Source organism: Phasianus colchicus, chromosome 5, assembly GCF_987193195.1.
Source record: "Phasianus colchicus chromosome 5, bPhaCol1.hap1.1, whole genome shotgun sequence".
Taxonomy (NCBI): domain Eukaryota; kingdom Metazoa; phylum Chordata; class Aves; order Galliformes; family Phasianidae; genus Phasianus; species Phasianus colchicus.
In genome coordinates, this window is record NC_143440.1 from 19,200,983 (window position 1) to 19,220,258 (window position 19,276).

Sequence of the window (19,276 nt, forward strand, 5' to 3'; positions counted from 1 at the left end):
AAGATACCTTTAGGCTAAAGATGCAAAGGCAACAGATAAAATGCATGAGATTGAACCTGTTAATCAGTTTAGGCTGAGCAAACCCATGGTACTATGTTATGCTGCTACTTTTATTGTTCTAACCTCCACTTTCTAGGTCATGATAGTTGGGGTCCAGTCCTCGGTCCAACATTTTTGTGATTTTTTCCACTGAGAGATGATGGACATGATCCATAAATTTTCTCAAGTTAGCCTGAAATAAAGAGTGACAAATGAATCATCCTCTAATTGGAAATGAAAATTTTGACTTAAAGTGAGATATTTTGTCACAATATATACATTGACATCATTGAACTAATTCACACTCTTGAAGAACCCAAATTTTTACCATGATAATACATCCTACAGTTTGTAAAGTTCAGGAATCAAATGTAATAAGATTCAGTTGTTGATAGTTTTAACAAAAAATGAATGAAATATTAATTTAGTAAGAAATTAGATTGGTAAGGTAATCATTATTGTTCGGACCAGCAAATGAGTCTGAAGACATAGATCACATTTTTGCAGCATGCTAAAAACACACTGTATTTGTGTAGTAATGTTCATTGGATATTACTTGTACACCTGTGTAAGAGTCAAACACAGGTATTTTTCTATGAGCAAAATTCACAGATCACAATTCACATCCCTGTCAGTGTGGGAAACACATGTTGCTTGTTGTTCTGCAATTCACTCAAGTGGTAATGAACTACTTATTTCCAGTTTCTCAGACACATTAGTTTTCTGAGTAGACATTTACTAATTTCCCCAGTAAACTGGGCATACCTTTGTATGAAGTTTGGCCAGCTGTTTTTCATCAAGATTGAACTGTTTGTACACTCTTTTCTTGTATCGAAACTGAGAGGGAAGAAGCAACAAACAAATATAGAAAAATTTTAAATGTCATATTTTGCTTAAAAACTAGCAATAAAAACATTTCTGACTTTACCAGAAAGATTATCCAAAGTGATGTAGATTTAAGTAATATTCATAAAAAAGACCTACTATTTTATTTTGAATATTTATGTACAATCAGCCCTATGCATAAAAAATGTGTTATTATAGTTGTACAGTTCATGTAAGCAAAATGTCCATCTTGTATAAATGTACTGAGATGAGTGGAATTATATGGGAAATGAGATCAGTCTCCAGAATCTACATAAATTAGCAAGAATTACAGTGAAAGGCACTTACTCCTAAGGGCATCTCTGCACTTTTATTTATGGTCTCAGACAGAAAGAAGGCCTAAAGAGTCATGTTAAATAAAAAAAATACACACTTCAAAATATCAGCTTAGCACTTCTAAAATTTAAATTTTCAGAAACAACTCCCGTAAAATCAACATGGGCAGAACATGGGAACAGTTCTCCTGATGTTTAATGGGACTGGTCCTGTGGGTGAGGTTCACAGGATTGTCTCTTTTATCTGAAATTCAGTCTCTGTGTGCATTTGCTACCCTTTGGCTAGCATGGAAACGTCTGTGGCCAAAATCATGGGGTTTACATAGTTATAATTTGTTATTATCTCATCATAATATATACAGTTCAAAGAATGCAGCACATTTGCTGGACAGCAAGACTACAGCGTAGGAAACTTTAATACCAGATTCTATAAAAGCCCACTTTTAACCCGCACATTGCAACCCTTTAGCTGCTGTGAGAATAATTTTACCAACTGAATGCTTATTAAACAAAACTCTGCAACAAACATGGCAGAGAAAATAAAGCAGTTATTTATTTTGCTTATGGCTATAATGTGAACATCAGAGATCAACTTTCTGAAAATGAACTGCTGGACAATACAGGACTCAAAACTCTCTCTGGACCCTGGTTCTTTTTTCTTTCATTTGTGTCATATTGGGGAAAGTTCATTAACTACTTTTATTACTGGATGATGTACCATCATACAATCAACACTAACATTAATTAAATGCTAGTTTTGTGCCTAGCTTCCTGACAGAAAGACCCTCCTTTGGCAGGAGACAAATGGCTATTATTAAGCAACTGTTACCCTACTCAAGTAAACCTAATCACATACCCAAAATCTTAATCCAGAACCTTACAATTCTTTCTTAAATCACAGACTACTCTCCTAAAACACATCTCCTATGTCCTCAGGAGACAAAAGTGCCCAAATCAAATCTCCCCAAAGGTCTGATTCTTTGCAGACTCTGGGGGTGACATGCAGAATAACTCCACCAGCAAGCAAACACTAGCACTTCTGAGATAAAGAGTTCAAATTCATACTTGCTGATTGCTGTTTCCCAAATGCAATTCAGATGCACGCAGAAATCTCACATATAGTTTACGGTATAATCTGTATCAGAGCAATACAACGTTATTTCAGATTTTCCATCTAAAAATACCTCTAGGGAAGGAACTCCTTTATTCACCGGCTGTGGGTATTCCCTGAGAAGTCGTTCCTCATCCAAGAACTTTCCATCTCTACCATTGCTTGCTGGCTGGAACAGTCCATAATTCAGGACATCTTTCAAGCTCTGATTCAAAGTGCACAAAATTCGTTGCTTTGCAACCCACACTGAAGCTTCTGGGTTAAATCTAATGCATTTCTGCAAAGCGAAATGAGAGAAAAAATCTGAATTATGACAAAACATTCAAACAATATCTTATGCTATAAAATTTACAAGTGTTGTTTATCTAAATCTGTATGTGCCATGACAAAATCGACATCAACAGAATTATATTTCAGACACTCATTCTTCTATAATAACTAGTACACATGCTCTGTGAAAACGCAGGACATCTCAAGTCACTTCATAAACTTCATTGACCAAGTCCTTCTTCAAAGAAAATATGCCTTCATGGCAAACCTTTGGTTAGAAAGACCAAATGAAAGAAGGGATGTTACAACATGTTTAACCACCCACTTGACTGTAGGCTGTTCTGATGACCAGTCTGATCTGCAAGTTTTACAGAAAAATGGTAGTCAGTTAGGATAAGTTTATCTTCAGGTAAGCTTATGAGAGGAACTGTCTGATGTGAGGCAGCAGAGGACTTGAAAAACTCAGAAACCTTTGCAATTTCTCTACTAGTGAGCAGTATGAAATTTCAGAGTTTAAGAAGTTTAACTATTTCACAGAACATCCTGAAGGATGTTGAAAGGAACACACAAGAATCACCGAGTCCAGCTCCTGGCTTCACAGAGGACCACCCAAACCCTACGTCTGAGGATGTTGTCAAAATGCTCCTTGAACTCCATCAGGCTTGGAGCCATGTCCACCACCTCTGATGAAGAGCCTTTTCCCAATACCCTACATGATCCTCCCCTGACACAACTCCATACTGTTCCCTGGGGTCCTGTTGCCAACACCAGAGAACAGAATTCAGTGCTGACCTCCACTCCCTGTGAGGAGCTGCATATCACTATGAGGCCTCCCATCAACCTCCTCTGCTCTGGGCTGAGCAGACCAAGGGATCTCAGCTGCTCCTCACACCTCTTGCCATCCAGACCCTTCTCAATCTTCGTAGCCCTCCTTCAGATGCTCACTAACAGTTTGATGTCCTTCTTATGTTAAGATGCACAAAATTTCACACAGTGCTTAAGGTGAGGCCACACCAAGTGCAGAGTACAGCAGGACAATCCCTACGCTCAACCAGTGAGCAATGCTGTGTTTGAATTTATTTAGCAGTTTGATCTTAAATGAAATCAAATTCACCAGTATGAGCTGCCAAAAATATTTTAACCTCGTTGCTTCTGCACTGCTCAAGTCAGCAGTGTCTGCTGGCATCCTTTAGAAGTCCTGAGGCCATCCATAGAAAATGGTTGCAGTTTGTCTTCTTCAACTAAACTTATTTATCCTGGCAAACTCAACATACATCCAAAATGTCACCTCTGATCCCATGAACACAAATCAACTAACAAATTCATGTGAGTGTTTCAATCCTGAATTTTATTAGCAAGTGCATAAGCCACTATTACTTTATATGCTTACGGTGTCTTCTTGGCCATTTCAATAGTACATGGCAAAAATTTTCAACAGTGTAAAGCACCAAGCAGGAGCCAGAAGACTTTGAATTCACAACTGTTTTTAACTGAGTAGACACTGTAGTCAACCAGCCCTCCTTGTGCACTCATTTAATCAGAGCAGAGGGCTAGCCGAAACAGAGGAGTTGGCTGTGCTTCTGTGAATTAATCCTCAGACATGAGGACTGACACTGCAATGGCCTCTATTTGTCATTGCTGGCTGGCAGTGCTGTTGAGGCTGCTGTGATAGCATCTTGCAGTGGCATAACCAAGTGAGCAAGACAGGCACAGCAGAATTGGGTCCTGTCCAGCTCCACTGCGGCCGGTCATGAATTATTAAAAATTACCACTGGGTTTGTCTTTCCCAGCAGTTTTTCAGACAAGGCTCAAGTACTGACCAGGGTATTTTGGGGTGTGTGATGGGAGAGTGATAAAATAATGGAGAAGGGACTAGCAGCTGGCAACTCCAGAGCACGCAAGCAGAATCTGTGGCAAGTGAACCCCCAGAAGCAAACCCCCTACTCTGCTGACATCACCCCTTCCACTCCACAGCCATTGACAGCTTTTACTCTGAGATGTGCTTTCTTGCCTGCCTTTATTTTATTGTCCTCAAGTAATTATAGATACCTCCCATGCTTTTAATACAATTGTGTTAAATTTATTTTATTGGTTTACAACTTACCACGTGCTCAGGAGATACTTTGACCTAGGAAATAACTGATAGCTTTAATCCTTTACTTTCTTAAATATAATTTAATAATATAGAATTTAATATGTTCTTAAATTTCAATATAATTACAATTCTATGATAAAAATGTAATCAAATAAAATATCAAATTTTGTCATAAATAAAGTTGGCTAGAAAACAGCATTCATTCTGCTATATCTATCTTTTTTTAAGTTTCAAGGTGTTAACTGAAAAGTGTTGTATTTTGTTGCTGTTGCTTTTACAAGGGAATATGAAGGATTAAAAGGATGGCAGAAGGAAGATATGACCGGTCTTGCAGTGGCACTACACTGCTTTGATTTTAATTTGCAATTGCAGTTTAATTATTATTTCTTATTTAAATACACCTTGATTATTCAACATTTCATTTAATCTGTTGTAGTCTATCCACTCTTGATTATCTGCAAGCATAGCAGCTGATGGTGGATATTTCTAATTCTCAAAGATATGTTAAACTGGCAAAATTATAAATAATTTCATATTTCATCAGAACATACTTCAAAAGAAAATAATTCCAAAGGATTTAAGCACACTACATCAGCAACACACAATATTTATCTACTTATATGCTTCCCTTTCTACACACTCGATATCGCCACATTCATCTGATGCGTGAGGAAAGGCAGTAAGAGTTTTACCACCTGCATTGGGCTGAAACATCACAGAAGAATTCTTCTTGTGCAGTAGCTCAAAGGCTTGCTTTAAAATGAGTTATCTGATGCATATATCACCATTACATTTCTACCACAGTGAGTATGATATCTTATAGAGACCTCAATAGCAGAATAAATATGAAAATACTTCAAAACTAATAACTTCACAGATTCATTTACTCACAGTCCTAGCCTATCTACCAATTCAAAAGTGCTCTTATTTTTATAAATGTTGAAGATTACTGAAATTGTATTATCATCTTTGCCCAAGATTTTCAGCTCCTCACTAGGGCTGCAGGGCCTGATTTTAGCAAAACAAAAATATCAATATTCGTTGGAAATTACAGGATTTCCATAAAATAGAAATGTCAGTCTTATAGCCAGAGACAGACACAGCTAAACAGAATTTAAGATAATGCATTCTGGGGCATAAATCAGACTAAAAGTGAAACAAACAAACAACACCTCAAAACAGACATCTGAATCTTTCTAAAGAAAATAATCTTGGAGTAAAGGAATTAGTATGCTTTAGTATGCTAATAAGATTCCCAACGTTTCTGTAGAAACATGCAAAGGCTGCCAGCAGTGGAAGCAGACAGCACTAGAATGTCAAAAGCAGATGCCCACAGCCACTCAGGGCTGCAGATCACCTGGTGCAGGTTTCTGCAGAGGGGGTCAGGCAAAGCAGATCAGCAGGGTGTCAGACTGAAGGATCCACAAGCACATCAAACCTCCACATATACTTACTAATCCTTACTAATTCATGCATTAAAAACAGTTCTACAAGTGAAGCCAACAAAGGTATGCTCATAAGAGGATGAGATTCTTTGTCTTTTTAACATAAATAGCTAATCAGTACTTGACTTGGAATGAGTTCAAAATCCATACAGAAAACTACTATCAATAGTGCAACAACATGTATTGTCAATAATGAGATATCACGAAATCTGGTGTCAGTACACTGGGATTTATTGTCTGCTAGAGGAAACCAAACAGTTCAACAGACAGTTCAGCTGTTTTCCATTCACTGGACTGAAACATACCGATGGTTCTTGAAGTTTTACAGAAACACAAGCTATAGTTCAAAAGGACATGAAGCTCAAAAGACACCAAGACCCTAAATTACTTTTCTCTTGCTTCAGTCTGTTTTAAAACAGAAGAATTTATAAAGCCTAGTACCAACATTTAATTTCATGGCAGAATTCAAGCCTGACTTTTGTTCTGAATGGCTTTAAGATCATTCTGGGTTAAAAGAGTTGTTGGCAGCCTATCTGACATAAATCCTTTCTTTCTTCAGATTCAGATCAGCAGTGCAGCACAACACAAGGCAATGGAAGAGACTACCCTCCTGTTCAGCACAACCCTGCAACTGGAGTGACCATGAGAAAATAAGACAGCAGCTGAGTAAAAAAAAAAAGCCAGACAATTTTCTGCCAGGATACCTTTATGACTTAATTAAAAAATACAGAAAACATGTAAGTGCAACAGCAAAGAATGTCAGAAATACATATGAAACAGATACTTCAACATGATAGACAGGTGGGATTTATTTATACCAACTTTCTGTTGCATTCCAAGACCAGACAAAATGTCGTAGTTTGCCTTGAAGCCTGGCTACTTACACTATTAAAATTAAAATAGAAAAGGGAAGGGAGGAAGGGAGGAAGGGAGGAAGGGAGGAAGGGAGGAAGGGAGGAAGGGAGGAAGGGAGGAAGGGAGGAAGGGAGGAAGGGAGGAAGGGAGGAAGGGAGGAAGGGAGGAAGGGAGGAAGGGAGGAAGGGAGGAAGGGAGGAAGGGAGGAAGGGAGGAAGGGAGGAAGGGAGGAAGGGAGGAAGGGAGGAAGGGAGGAAGGGAGGAAGGGAGGAATGAAAAACCCTCAGTGACTAAAAACCTGACAAAATCACACTGGACCACTAAAAATCCAAAGCAAGACGGCATGTCATCATTGGCTGATGAAATGTGAGAACTGTGTTTGTAATATTAGAGCTTCTCAGATCATGAAAGATACAGTCAATTATAATCTCATACTCTCAGTGCTGGTGAGAGGAAGTCACAGAATGTAAGGACTGGAAGCAAAGGAAACATAGCTCACCCATTCCCTAAAGGGAATGTATTTATTTGTTGTGAGTAATGTTCATGATACAGAATCTCAGAGGAATAACATTTATGCATTCTAAGTCAATCAAACACCAATTTCTTTCTTCAGACTCATGAGGATATCAATCATACAGAACAGTGCTGTGTCAGAGGAATACTGACAAAAGTTTTATACACAGTTTCCAAACTGTGATTGTCAGACTACCAAAATAGAAGTTATTCCTTTGGATAGAAGATGTCAGTATTAAAGATTTGACAAACAAAAAGAGGAAAATGCAAATAGCATTGAATATCTAAAAAAGAAGGGAAAAGGGAAGGGGAAGGGGAAGGGGAAGGGGAGGAGGAATGTCATCTCTCTAAAAGGAAAGCACAGGGCCATCAGCTCACTAGCTTTCCATGTCCAATTGACATTCAACACTAAAAATGCGTATTGCCTTTGGGCATGAGGTAGGAGGTTGGGATTAGTTTTGAGCCCAAAAGAGATTCAGACTTGCTTATCTGTATCCTCTGCACTAGCAGAGAGAGGCCACCATGGCTAGGAGAGGAGAAAAAGTCAGTTACTGCAATTCCCATCAGATTAGCAAGTCAGAACTCTCTGTGTTGGATGCACTACAAATAAGCAGCTGCTCAAAAGATCACACCAGATCCATGAAGGATCTAGTACCTTCTGGCTTATTAAATCAGGATGTTAAATGCCACAAGACAGAGCTTGTTTGTCCACTCTCCTATGCATTTATGGAAAGTTTTCTGTGAGCTCCATTCCCTCAATAATATTAGTGTGATTCAGGAAATCATTCCATCACTCCATCACTCATTTAAACACTCTCCATGCCCTTGTGCTATGGATAATACTTTCTTGAATACAGATGAATAAAAGCAGTAAGAAATTACTCTTTCTATGATGTATTGTTTCAACACTATGGCTTATCATCAGAACTGAGGAGTCAAAAAATAATTGATACAATAACTGAAAAATAAGTCTTCATAAGAGTGTGGCCGGGTTTACAGCATCTTCAAAGTTTCAGATGGGAATATCAGTTAATTATCATACGCAATGGTTGATAATTTATAATGAACTGTGACCTTTTGCATGTTATACTGCATTTAAGCTATCATTTTGTAAAACTGAATCCAGATTTCACTTTATTGCACAAGAATTTGTGGGCTTACAAATAAAATCAGAAATAGGTCATCTGCTACAGGACTGTTTAAAACAGTTGAGTTATTTTTAATTAAGACTTTATTGAAAAAGAAAAAAAATACTGAAAAGAAAAGCAATAAAAATGAACAAATGAAAAAGGAAACCTAAAATACATTTTATTTCATTTCCTGCACAAAATTAATTTTTAACAAAATAATAGTTTCGATAGTGCCAATAAGCAAAGTATTATTGGTCTAAGAAACGGAGTGATGAAATGAGAGGGCTTCAGGAGGCTCACATCACTTTGTTTTTAACATCTGAGAGAGGCTAGCAAGTAAAATAAATGTAATTTTTCTATTTATTTTGGATCTACTCATTGTAAAATATATAGCAGACTGGTAGGAACAAACAGACTACTTCATTACAGGTAAAAACCTTTTTAAAAGTATACTATGTACAACAGTAGATTTCAATATTTCTATAGCACTGAAATGAAAGATCCAAGATGATAAGTGCTTCAGCCAAGATTTACCAAAGATCCTATGGGTGGATCCCAGCAGCCACAGGTGCTGCTCTTCCCTCAAGAGCCTTCCTGCCCAGCTCAGGTCCCACACCACCTCCTTTTCACAGAGTTTAATCTCACACTATTTAAACTGATAGAGAGGAACTACAATTTCAGCAGAAAGAGGTTCAAGACTTAACTAGAAATTTTAAATACAAGAATTGAAGAGAGAATGATCTCAGCTCCAGCACAGACTTCTCTGAGCATGTGCTGCACTGTGTACACTGAGTTTAAAAAAAAAAAAAGCAGCTCTACAACCACACCTGAGGCTATACTGTCAAACCAGTTCTTTCCTATCAGCCTGTAGACAGGCCATCTCTATCATTCCAAAAATGAACTTAATTAAAAAGAAAGGAATAATTTCATCTGAGATAGATCTTGCATGGCAGCACAGTATGATGTAGAAGTTAAATGTCATCATGGAGTGATGCACGTAACAGACACACCCAAAAAAATGGTGGTTTTATAATCACCTTTGAAATGAAGAAAGTCTGATGCATACCATCAGCTGAAAATTCAGACAGCGGCTCAGGATAATTTAGGTAATTAATCAAAACATAGACAAGCTGTGGTTCTAGATAGAATCAGCAAGTAATTCCCAGTGACCTTCTTGAGGATGCAATTGCTATTCCTATTGCAGCACTTAGGAGGACCATTACAAATTACAACAGCAAGCTTTTCCAGCTTCTTTTTTCTAACATTTCAGGTCCTGCATTTTACACATTCTGCCATTAAAGAAACAATTTTATAGTTCCTCACTAGAAAGTGGATTCTGGATTGTAGACTTCTGATATGTAAGGAACATCCTAGATACATTTTTTAATTAAAAAACAAAAAACATTTTTATTATCAAATCATTTGTATATTTTTAAACAAATTGAAAGTCTGTTTAATGTCTCTATCTGTAAGACATGGTACGATAAGCCTTTCTATTTTCATCCATTTGACTTTGAATTGGGAGACATAACTATAGGTTTAGAATATATGCATCTTAAAAGATTAATTTCAGAAAAACAGAAAAGGCTAATCCTATAATTTCTGATACATTTCTATTATAACTGGTGAGGAGGTGGGAAAAAATAACATAATGATTTCACATCACTGTAAAACCTGTGGAATGGTACAACACCACACTTTCTTATTCCAGACCAAGGATGCTGATTTCTCTGGGGGGAAGACTGAGAAATAGAAGTGTGTAGTGAAGGTATAGCAGCATAACAGGAAGAAAAGATCTATGTTTATGTTTCTTTCCTCATTTTTACATTCTAAACATCGTAGCTATCTAACAAGGATATCATTTCATAGGAAGAGGATATACAGAGGTGACTAAAAAGAGAGAGAACGGTGAATTCCTGTAGAACCAATCACAAACTATCTCATAAAGAGAGAAACAAGAAGACAGTAGAGTTACTTATGTATGACGCTTTCCTAGAGTGTATATGATATTTTCTGATAAGCTTTTTAGATTCGAAATTCTCCTTATTCTACTCAGTCAAATGTCTCTGAATGCAGATCAGACAAGTATTTCGCTTCACAGCTTACATCAAGTTAATATGCTAAATACATTCTCTTGCTCGGGATGATGCCTTTAGTTTAGGCAATCAGTTGGACACACCAGTGGGGTAAAAAAATTGGACACAAAAGCAAACAGGGCATACATTTTGTCTTAGTTGTAAGAAAACAAAACAGACTTACTGTGGACTGAAACCAGCAAAGTTAATCTTTCCAAACTTCTTTTAAATGATAATGTAATATCCCTTACCGTTTGCTGTAGATCAGGTATTATAATCCGAATCACCAGAGTGTTGCTCTGACTGTCATCCATTCTGCTGCTTGGCTTTTCTGCAGTTGCTCTAATTGTGTCATAAATAGTTTCTTCTTTGGAACTGTCAGATTCAGACTCAACAGAATAGTCGGAATAGCTCTGTGCCATTTCATCTTCGCTTGATGTTGGGCTACGAGGCATGTTCAAGCTTTTTACCCTGCCAATACAAAGCAGAAAGATAAAAATATATAAATAGCTAGTCTTAAAAATCAATCAGCAACAAGTGTTCTTTGTTTTCCTGAAACAAACACAAATTTAACAGTAAAGTCATAGCTTTTACCTTATTTTATTTTCTCTTGTAATTTACAGGAGTAGACAGCATGTAATGGAAATAAATCTGGCTACTAATTTACTACAAAAGAGAAAGAAGGCCAAGAGTGGGAAAAAAAGGAATTGAAAGAAAAGATGACCTTTCTTCCAGGCACACTTGGTCCTCCAAAAGATCCAGAGAAACCCAGTATTGTCATCAGGTTTTCTGCTAAACAGCAATGTTATATACTGTACTTCCAGTATCCAAGTGTATTTCTCCCAGTGTAAAAAGGATAGTTCAGGACATTAACATACCTGCTAAACTTATATATTATTGAGAATTAATGCTGAGGAACGGTAGGGATAAGGCTTCAGACAGTATTTTCAAATAGCAAAATCAATCAAAAAATGGAATACTACAGGGAGCTAGACAGATAAAGACATTCCTTTTTGTTTTCTGGCTCTACACTACCAAAATCTTTCTAGTATGCATACACAAATACAGAGCTTAGAAACATATTTTCATCTGTGCTATAGATTAGGATAAAATGAAAGTAGTACTTAATTCTAAAGAAAGGACTTCTGCATTCAGATGTCAGTTGCTCAGGGCTCACAGTAAGAACATTTTCCTTCCAGAGATTTTCCAACAGCAGGAGCAAACAACAGTTTTTGCCCCAGAAATATAAAGCTTCATGAAGAAATGTGTAATTATTACTCTATGGAAAAATGGAGGAAAATTTATACTTAAAAAAAAAAAAAAAAAAAAAGGAAAGGCAACCATAAACTATGCAGTGTTTAGCAAACATATACTTCTTCAGTTTTCATAGGCCAGAAAAATGTAAGCATTATTTTCCATGTTTTCTGTAAGCAACCTTCCAAGAGTACTTTTCTGCTTTTTAATAAAGAAAAATCCATAGTTCAAAGAAAGAAAAATACCAACCAATTCATCTGTTGGCCCACATTGAAGTGACATTAAAGCAGAAATAAAACACAGAAGTGCAAACTGACTTTGCCAAGGTCTCTCACATGCCATGTGACTGTACCAAGATCTTTGAATGTATGCTTTGTACAATGGTCTATAGTCAGATCCCAAAAGTAAATATACACTCAAACAACAGCAGAGCACTTTGCATTATTGTGTCTCATAATTCAGTTTGAGTCAACTGAGAATCACAGTGAGATTACTCATTCCTCCTCAGTGACTGGTCATTTATACTGAAATAATTACAAAAGATGCAGAAAAGGTGACCCTTCCAATTCAGCATTTTAAGGTGCCAATGTGCCGGCACCAGAGCTTGAACCAATGCATGGGAAGTGGCAAGGCAGACCTGGAGTTTAAGGTCAAAGTCAATAATTTCCACAGCACATCATACATCCACATTGTCAAGTAGTATTGTTATTTCTGGTGCAGGACAATTCCAGTACTATTACCCTCAGCTATAATTACTAATGAAGACAAAAACCGTGCATTCAAAAATAATCTGAAAGCTTGCCAGTTCACAGCAGCTTAACGCAAGTCTCTATTTACAAACAAAAACTCTTGAGGGAGTATTTTATCTTCTTACTGCTTCACTGAGCTGTAGATTAATGCTGCTCTCCAAAGCACCCTAAGTCAATAAAAAGCATAAACATTTCAATGGCTGCTTTATTTATCAACCAATGCTGAATCATATGAAATCAAACTATAGTAGTAGGTTGATACACAGTATTTATGAACATATATACCTATACGAGAGGTATAGGCCAGCAAGTATGAGGAAAAAGACATTATTATCACATGGTTTGTCTCGCCCTAAAGCCATCTGAGAATACAATATATTCCAGAGCAATGGCTTCAATTGCTTTGATAGAGTGCAGTAAACTGCAATTATACCACATAGAAATAAAGAGCTGAATTGGGAAAAAAAAACTTCCCAAGGTTTTGATGAGTGGATTTTCATGTGAGAACTCCCCAGAAATATCTCACTGTGGGATAACAAAGGGAAACCACCACCTCAAGAACCAGCTCTGAAGTACTGTGCTCTTAACAAAACTTAAATCACCAAACTTTCTGGTATAAGACAGAAAAGAAAGGACAAGTAACCACACAAAGGATAATGAAAGACTGCATTTACAAGAGTAAAGAGAGCAGAAGCTATGCCCCAACAGCTCTTTCCAGAAACAGATCATTTTAATGCTTTTTTTAAACAAGACAATCTGATGACTGGAGATGCAAAACCATTGGGAGGGACGGATCCTGCCAGGGCACCGAGACCAAGCATGCCTCTATAAATCTACAGACACTTTAGGGCAATTTGGTTTCTTGGTTCTTCATTTGAGTGGAAACAGGAGATGCAGCCATTCATTAACAAGAGGTGCTCACTATTACAGCACCCTCAGGGAAGTTGTTATCAGAGCTGTTTCAATTTTTTCCCAGTGAGATTCCAAAGACTTCTCCCCAACTAAAACCATCAACCAAGCACATTGCTTGGCTTACCTACCCTTGTACAGTCAAAGATAACATGGCATCACAGGCTCCTAATTCTCCTGTGTTGGAAGAACAAAACTTACTGGTTCAACAGGAGGTCACATAGTTAAAATGTAGATTAGTTTTCACTGATACAATTGTTTGGGCTACTATAATTAAGGCGATGATATTTTCCAGTGATATGATACATAAGTGGTTGCTCTCAGCACTTTTCTTGTGGGAGGAGAGCCTAAGGACATATAAAAGACTATACAAACAGCACGCAGGTTATCAAAAGGCAAGAATTTCAACTCCCAGAGCTCTCTGTGTATCTGAATGCTGTGCTCCAGTGAGAGCAAATTGATACAGCAGGGAAAAGCAAGAACAGCATTTTTTGGAGCCTTATGGTTGGTAAGTATTCTATGGACAGAATGTACAAATCCATATCTTACATTTTATGCTTAACTATGCTAAATATCATAAAATAAATATTTACTACAGAGATTAAAACATATTTGATATGGACAAATATTTAGCATGTTATCTTAAATAAACACAGAAGTACTGCAAGATCTTCAGTGCACATGCCCACTACAAAATTATGGTTTAAAATCTTCCACTTAATGAAGGTTACATGCAATTTATTTGCCCTGAAAAGTAACAAACCCTCCCAACTAGTTTCATAGTGGTAAACTGGAGCAGACCTATACAGACAGACACAGAAACCCACATGGAAAGGTGTCTCATTTACAGTCCCCTCCCTACTGTATCAGCACCAACAAATAAGATAAATGCAGGCATTTCTCCAGTTTGAATGGACCAAACTCCACTGTCCCACATCTGAGGAGCACCCCAGGCTGACAGATCAGGGGGCACAATGTCCCTGTTCCCCTGGGACATATCCCCCAGCCATCACTCCTGCAAAAGCTGCTCTCTCAAGCACTGGCTTCCTGCTGCTGCTGCTGCACACGCAGCTCAGCAGGCCCTGGGTCTCCACCACATCCATCCCCATGGCCCTGCAGAGAGCAGAAGGACAGGGCAGCTGCAGCCTGTGCTCCCCTGTGTTTCTGCAGAGGGAAAGACTAACATATGGTGGGACAGAAGGAAACACATCCCTAACATTTTCAGCCACATTTCATATGGAAATCACAATAAAGGACACTGAAGGATTCAACACTTCCTTCCATGGCCTGTAAGATTTTCATTTTGCAGTCATGAGAACAAAGGCTGAGGTCTCCCACAACTGCCTATTTTGGATGAATCAAATAGTTACTAGTTTTCCTTTCTCTCCAACATGACATCAAGTGTCTTGCCCAAGGCCACCAAGGCAGATCTCTGAGCAAAGTTTCAAATTCAAGGGTCACTGGCTCTCAGATTCAGTAAGAACTATCTATTTTTATATAAACATTCATTTGCACAATAGCAGCCCTGTTGCCTGCAGGGAGAAGCCCTCTAGGCTGCTATTGTCAGACGAGTTAAAAATGTACCTGTGGGAATATCCCAGAGACAGAGTTGGCATTGTTATGGGCTGAGTAATGCCATTAACCAAGCTGTGAGAAAAATTTGCTGTTAGAGTAATAGCAACTGCTACAAAGAGGTATTTAATAATTAACTTTGAAGAAAAAAACATTCAGAAAAAAAAAATTCCACCAGTATAAAGCCTTCCAACTCCTAACAGACAGATTCTCAGGCTTTATTCAGGATTATATACATACCAGCTCAAGAAGCAGCTCTCCAATCTACTAAATTAAAATGCAGGAGGAGATCTAGCATTGCCTTTTCTAATTACATTAATATTAAAACCAAAACGCATTTCATCTGGAGACAGGGGTACAATCAGCATCTCTACAGTTGTACAGAAAAGACGGTGGAGAAGACGATCTAATTGGCAGACCAATTCCAATGGACAGTTTCCAAGATGATTGACTCAAACTCCACTTGGCCCTGTTGCTTTAAAGCTGGCATGAAGTAGCACTGCCTCACTCCCATTATTGCACTCCTGGTCCCTCCACTGTGCCCCGACAGCTTTAATTGTTGCGCCAACACAAGCAGTGGAGCAGAGCAAAGCGCTGGTCCAGGTTAAAGAGCAGCTTTTTGTTTTGGGAGGTTAGCTTCAGCGTCCATCACTCTGGATTCACTATGCAAATGTTTGAATAAGCAGCAGGAAGAAGATGGCAGAGGGCCAGAAGCAAATAGTCAGGGCATGAAAAGGGCAAAAAACACTTTTTGCAAAGGCAGGATAAATGTTTGCCAGCGTAAAGTGAATCTGAGACACCATGGCCTACGTGATGGGAAATAAATTTATATAAATAGAGCAATCCAATCAATGCCAATAAATATGTATTGATTATCAGCACCAAAATACAACAACACAGAACAAGTCAGCTTACTGAAATCCACTGATACAAAATTCAACCAGGAAAATGCAAAAACCTAAAAAGCATATGCCTAATGAAGCGAAACAGAAGAATGCTAATCAGCTCTCAGTATAGTCCCAGAGGGATGAGGTCCTTATAGCTTCCCCCCTTTTCCTACTTCATCAGACCAGGAGGGGGCTTTGGTGTTGACCCAACACCACTCAGAACTGTGCTGGTTGGGGTCCACTCCTGGAGGTCTGCTGCAACAGAGCCAGACTTGTCTCCAAGGGAACACCTCCTGATCTGATCCTATTCAGAAGTTTAAATGTCACTTAGGAGACTGAAAAATAGAGGATGAGGGCATGCATGTATCAAGGCTCTCTAAGAAAATTAATCTATGAGGTCCTGCGGTTCCCTCTATCTTCAAAATGGGACAAACAGTTCTTGATTCTTCTGTAAAGCACTTTTATTATGTGAAAGGGAGCACTAGAAAAGCAAATCACTTGCATATATCTTAAAAAAAAAATCCCCCTTTGTGGCAATTACCTAAAAAATCCTGGTCATACAATATTTTGCAATTCACATCCCCATAATTGTAGTTTCATTTCATTTTTTTACACCATTCCTTCACTTAACTTTACCTTGGTTGCACTGTCTGGTAATGCATTTTTGATCTCCCTGTTAAATAACTGAAACGCCCATATAAATATTTTACAAGATGAGTGCTGAGTAATGTACCACATTGCCAAGCAAATCCCTCTTTTACTTTCCTCTGAAGCTGTTGTTTGTCAGCATGGTATCTCTTACACCAAAACCCCAATACAGAATTGGACTTAGCACTGAAGATCAATGGCCACACTCACTTGTTCCCACCAGCACTGCTGGGAGATTCCAGCTGCCCTGTTTTAGGACTGACTTTTGTAGTCCTTCTATTACTCTGCTAGGTGTGCTATGCACAAGCAACAATGTGTTTTGCAAAAGGGATCAAGAGTTTTAAGAGAATTGAATAAAGCAACTGTTGAACTTGATCCTTATTTCTAATGCAGGTTGTTGCCCCTTGGTGATGTATATTTGCACAGCGCAAACTTGCCAACTAGAGGCTAAGCCCCATTAACTTCTGGTATTTCGAGTCCCAAATACCAAAATCATATGATTAAAGTGGGTCTTAAGATCAGTTTGCAAGAAGGTAATTTGTTCTTTTTGCAGATATACTTCTCCACTAGCATTCCTAGCACATACAAAATCTACACATGCAACATATTTCTGCAAATACAATGTCATTTTCTAAAGGTTTCTTAAATTTCCAAGTAGCTTTGGATGCATTCTCTTTTGTACAAAGATAGATTTATCCTTTGTCCTCCAACTGTTTCACTTAGTATTTATTTTACTATTCAGAAGGTCAAAGTATTTTTACAGAAAGGCTCAAGTTAAATCAAAAAGGTGCAGAAAGAGATTAGAGGAAGGATAGAAACAAAGTATTCAGTGGACAAGTGACTTACTGCCCTGAACTAGCAAGGCTGGAAGAGAGGCAGGTGTGCAAAAGGCTTAAAAACATTTAAAATAGAACATTATAAAAGAGAGCCCATTAGAAAATAGAGCCCATTAGAAAAAGAGGAGTAGTAAAATGGTTAGAAATCTTTCAACAACAAAAAAGAATGAAAAGCATATTGCTAGGGAGTGCACATCAAGTATTTACAAATGTTAAACACAGTGAAGTTTACAGCAAAGGCCAACTCCCACTGGCAATACAATAAATATCTTAAGCACCTTCTGCAGAGCATCTGCAAGGTTTCCAGTGCAATCCTATCTGACCTTTATTTAAAGGTCACCCCTCCAGACAAGGCACTACAGCCAGCCCCTCGAGCCCCAAGGCAGGTAGCTTCCAGGCCCTCTTCATTTCTATCATTGTTCTTCACACAGCCTCTGTCTTTGTACATTTGTTAGAACATTTATTTTCCAATAAATAGATGAACAAACAACAGTCCTCCTATGTCATTCTTTAAATAGCACTTGCAGCGTATGCTATGGCTTTCCAAGATGAAATCATAACGGACTTCGAAGGATGAAGTAATGGACTGGAACTTTTAAAGCAATTTCACACCTTGCATGGGAAATCAACTTATGTAATCCTGCTGAAGTAACCAGAAGTATTTTAGGAATGGCTGCACCAAGACTGTCTCCTGCATATAGTATTCATGGGGGAAACAACAATCAGGATAAGGTGTAAGGGTCAGTGTGAATCATGAAAATCTATTCAGTTCTGGGTCCAGTATAGTATTTCTTCATAATATGACCATAGAAATACAAATATTTTATCAAGCACACTCATGTCTAGTATGTAGAATTCAAAGTTGCAGACTTCAGCAGTGCCAAACAAAACAATTTCCCCTTCAGTAACTCAAAATGAGTACAGACTAAGTAACTAATTATGAATTGTTCTCTTTAAGCAATGTGCAAGCATTACAGCACTTCAATTTTGAATGGTTGTTACCTACTTATAAAAGATGGATATAATGCTTACTTTGGTTTCTTCAGAAGTTTTGAAGAGGGGAAGGGAAGGGAAGGGAAGGGAAGGGAAGGGAAGGGAAGGGAAGGGAAGGGAAGGGAAGGGAAGGGAAGGGAAGGGAAGGGAAGGGAAGGGAAGGGAAGGGAAGGGAAGGGAAGGGAAGGGAAGGGAAGGGAAGGGAAGGGAAGGGAAGGGAAGGGAAGGGAAGGGAAGGGAAGGGAAGGGAAGGGAAGGGAAGGGAAGGGAAGGGAAGGGAAGGGAAGGGAAGGGAAGGGAAGGGAAGGGAAGGGAAGGGAAGGGAAGGGAAGGGAAGGGAAGGGAAGGGAAGGGAAGGGGCTTGTGGGGAAATCAGTTTCGTCTTCTAGCCTGTTTCCAGCCCCTGCTTGCACTTGACTGTGTAAATATCACGAAGATTATAATAAGTTGGAAAGGAAAGAACATAAGAGAGTTTAAAAAGACTTACAAGAGGAATTGGATTTAAAAAATAAATAAATCAAAGTTTATGGAATGCATTTGTTTTTTGGTGCATCTCCCTGGTGGATAAAGCACCTTTATTGGTATTTATTTACATTATTTACATTTTATGCTTATCAATTTATTTTCCTTTTTATCCATTGTAAAAACATTTTTGTGATAACATTTAATAATGTTTGTATTTGAATTAATAGAGAAACTCGGTTGCTGCACTGTTAGGTAGCTTAGGTCACACTG

The 19,276-nt window shown here is 38.2% G+C and overlaps 1 protein-coding gene across 4 annotated transcripts in view; it reads right to left on the reverse strand.

Annotated features, from left to right (window-relative positions):
- SHANK2 (SH3 and multiple ankyrin repeat domains 2) overlaps positions 1 to 19,276 on the reverse strand; it is a 351,210-nt gene that overhangs the window by 291,326 nt on the left and 40,608 nt on the right. For all 4 annotated transcript variants that reach the window (XM_090140753.1, XM_090140754.1, XM_031593318.2 and 1 more), the window contains 4 exons: positions 10,945 to 11,164; positions 2,384 to 2,587; positions 805 to 876; positions 124 to 232 (listed from right to left, as the gene is read on the reverse strand). In XM_090140753.1, coding sequence (XP_089996879.1) covers positions 124 to 232; positions 805 to 876; positions 2,384 to 2,587; positions 10,945 to 11,164 — 605 coding nt within the window. The remainder of the gene's footprint in view (positions 1 to 123; positions 233 to 804; positions 877 to 2,383; positions 2,588 to 10,944; positions 11,165 to 19,276) is intronic.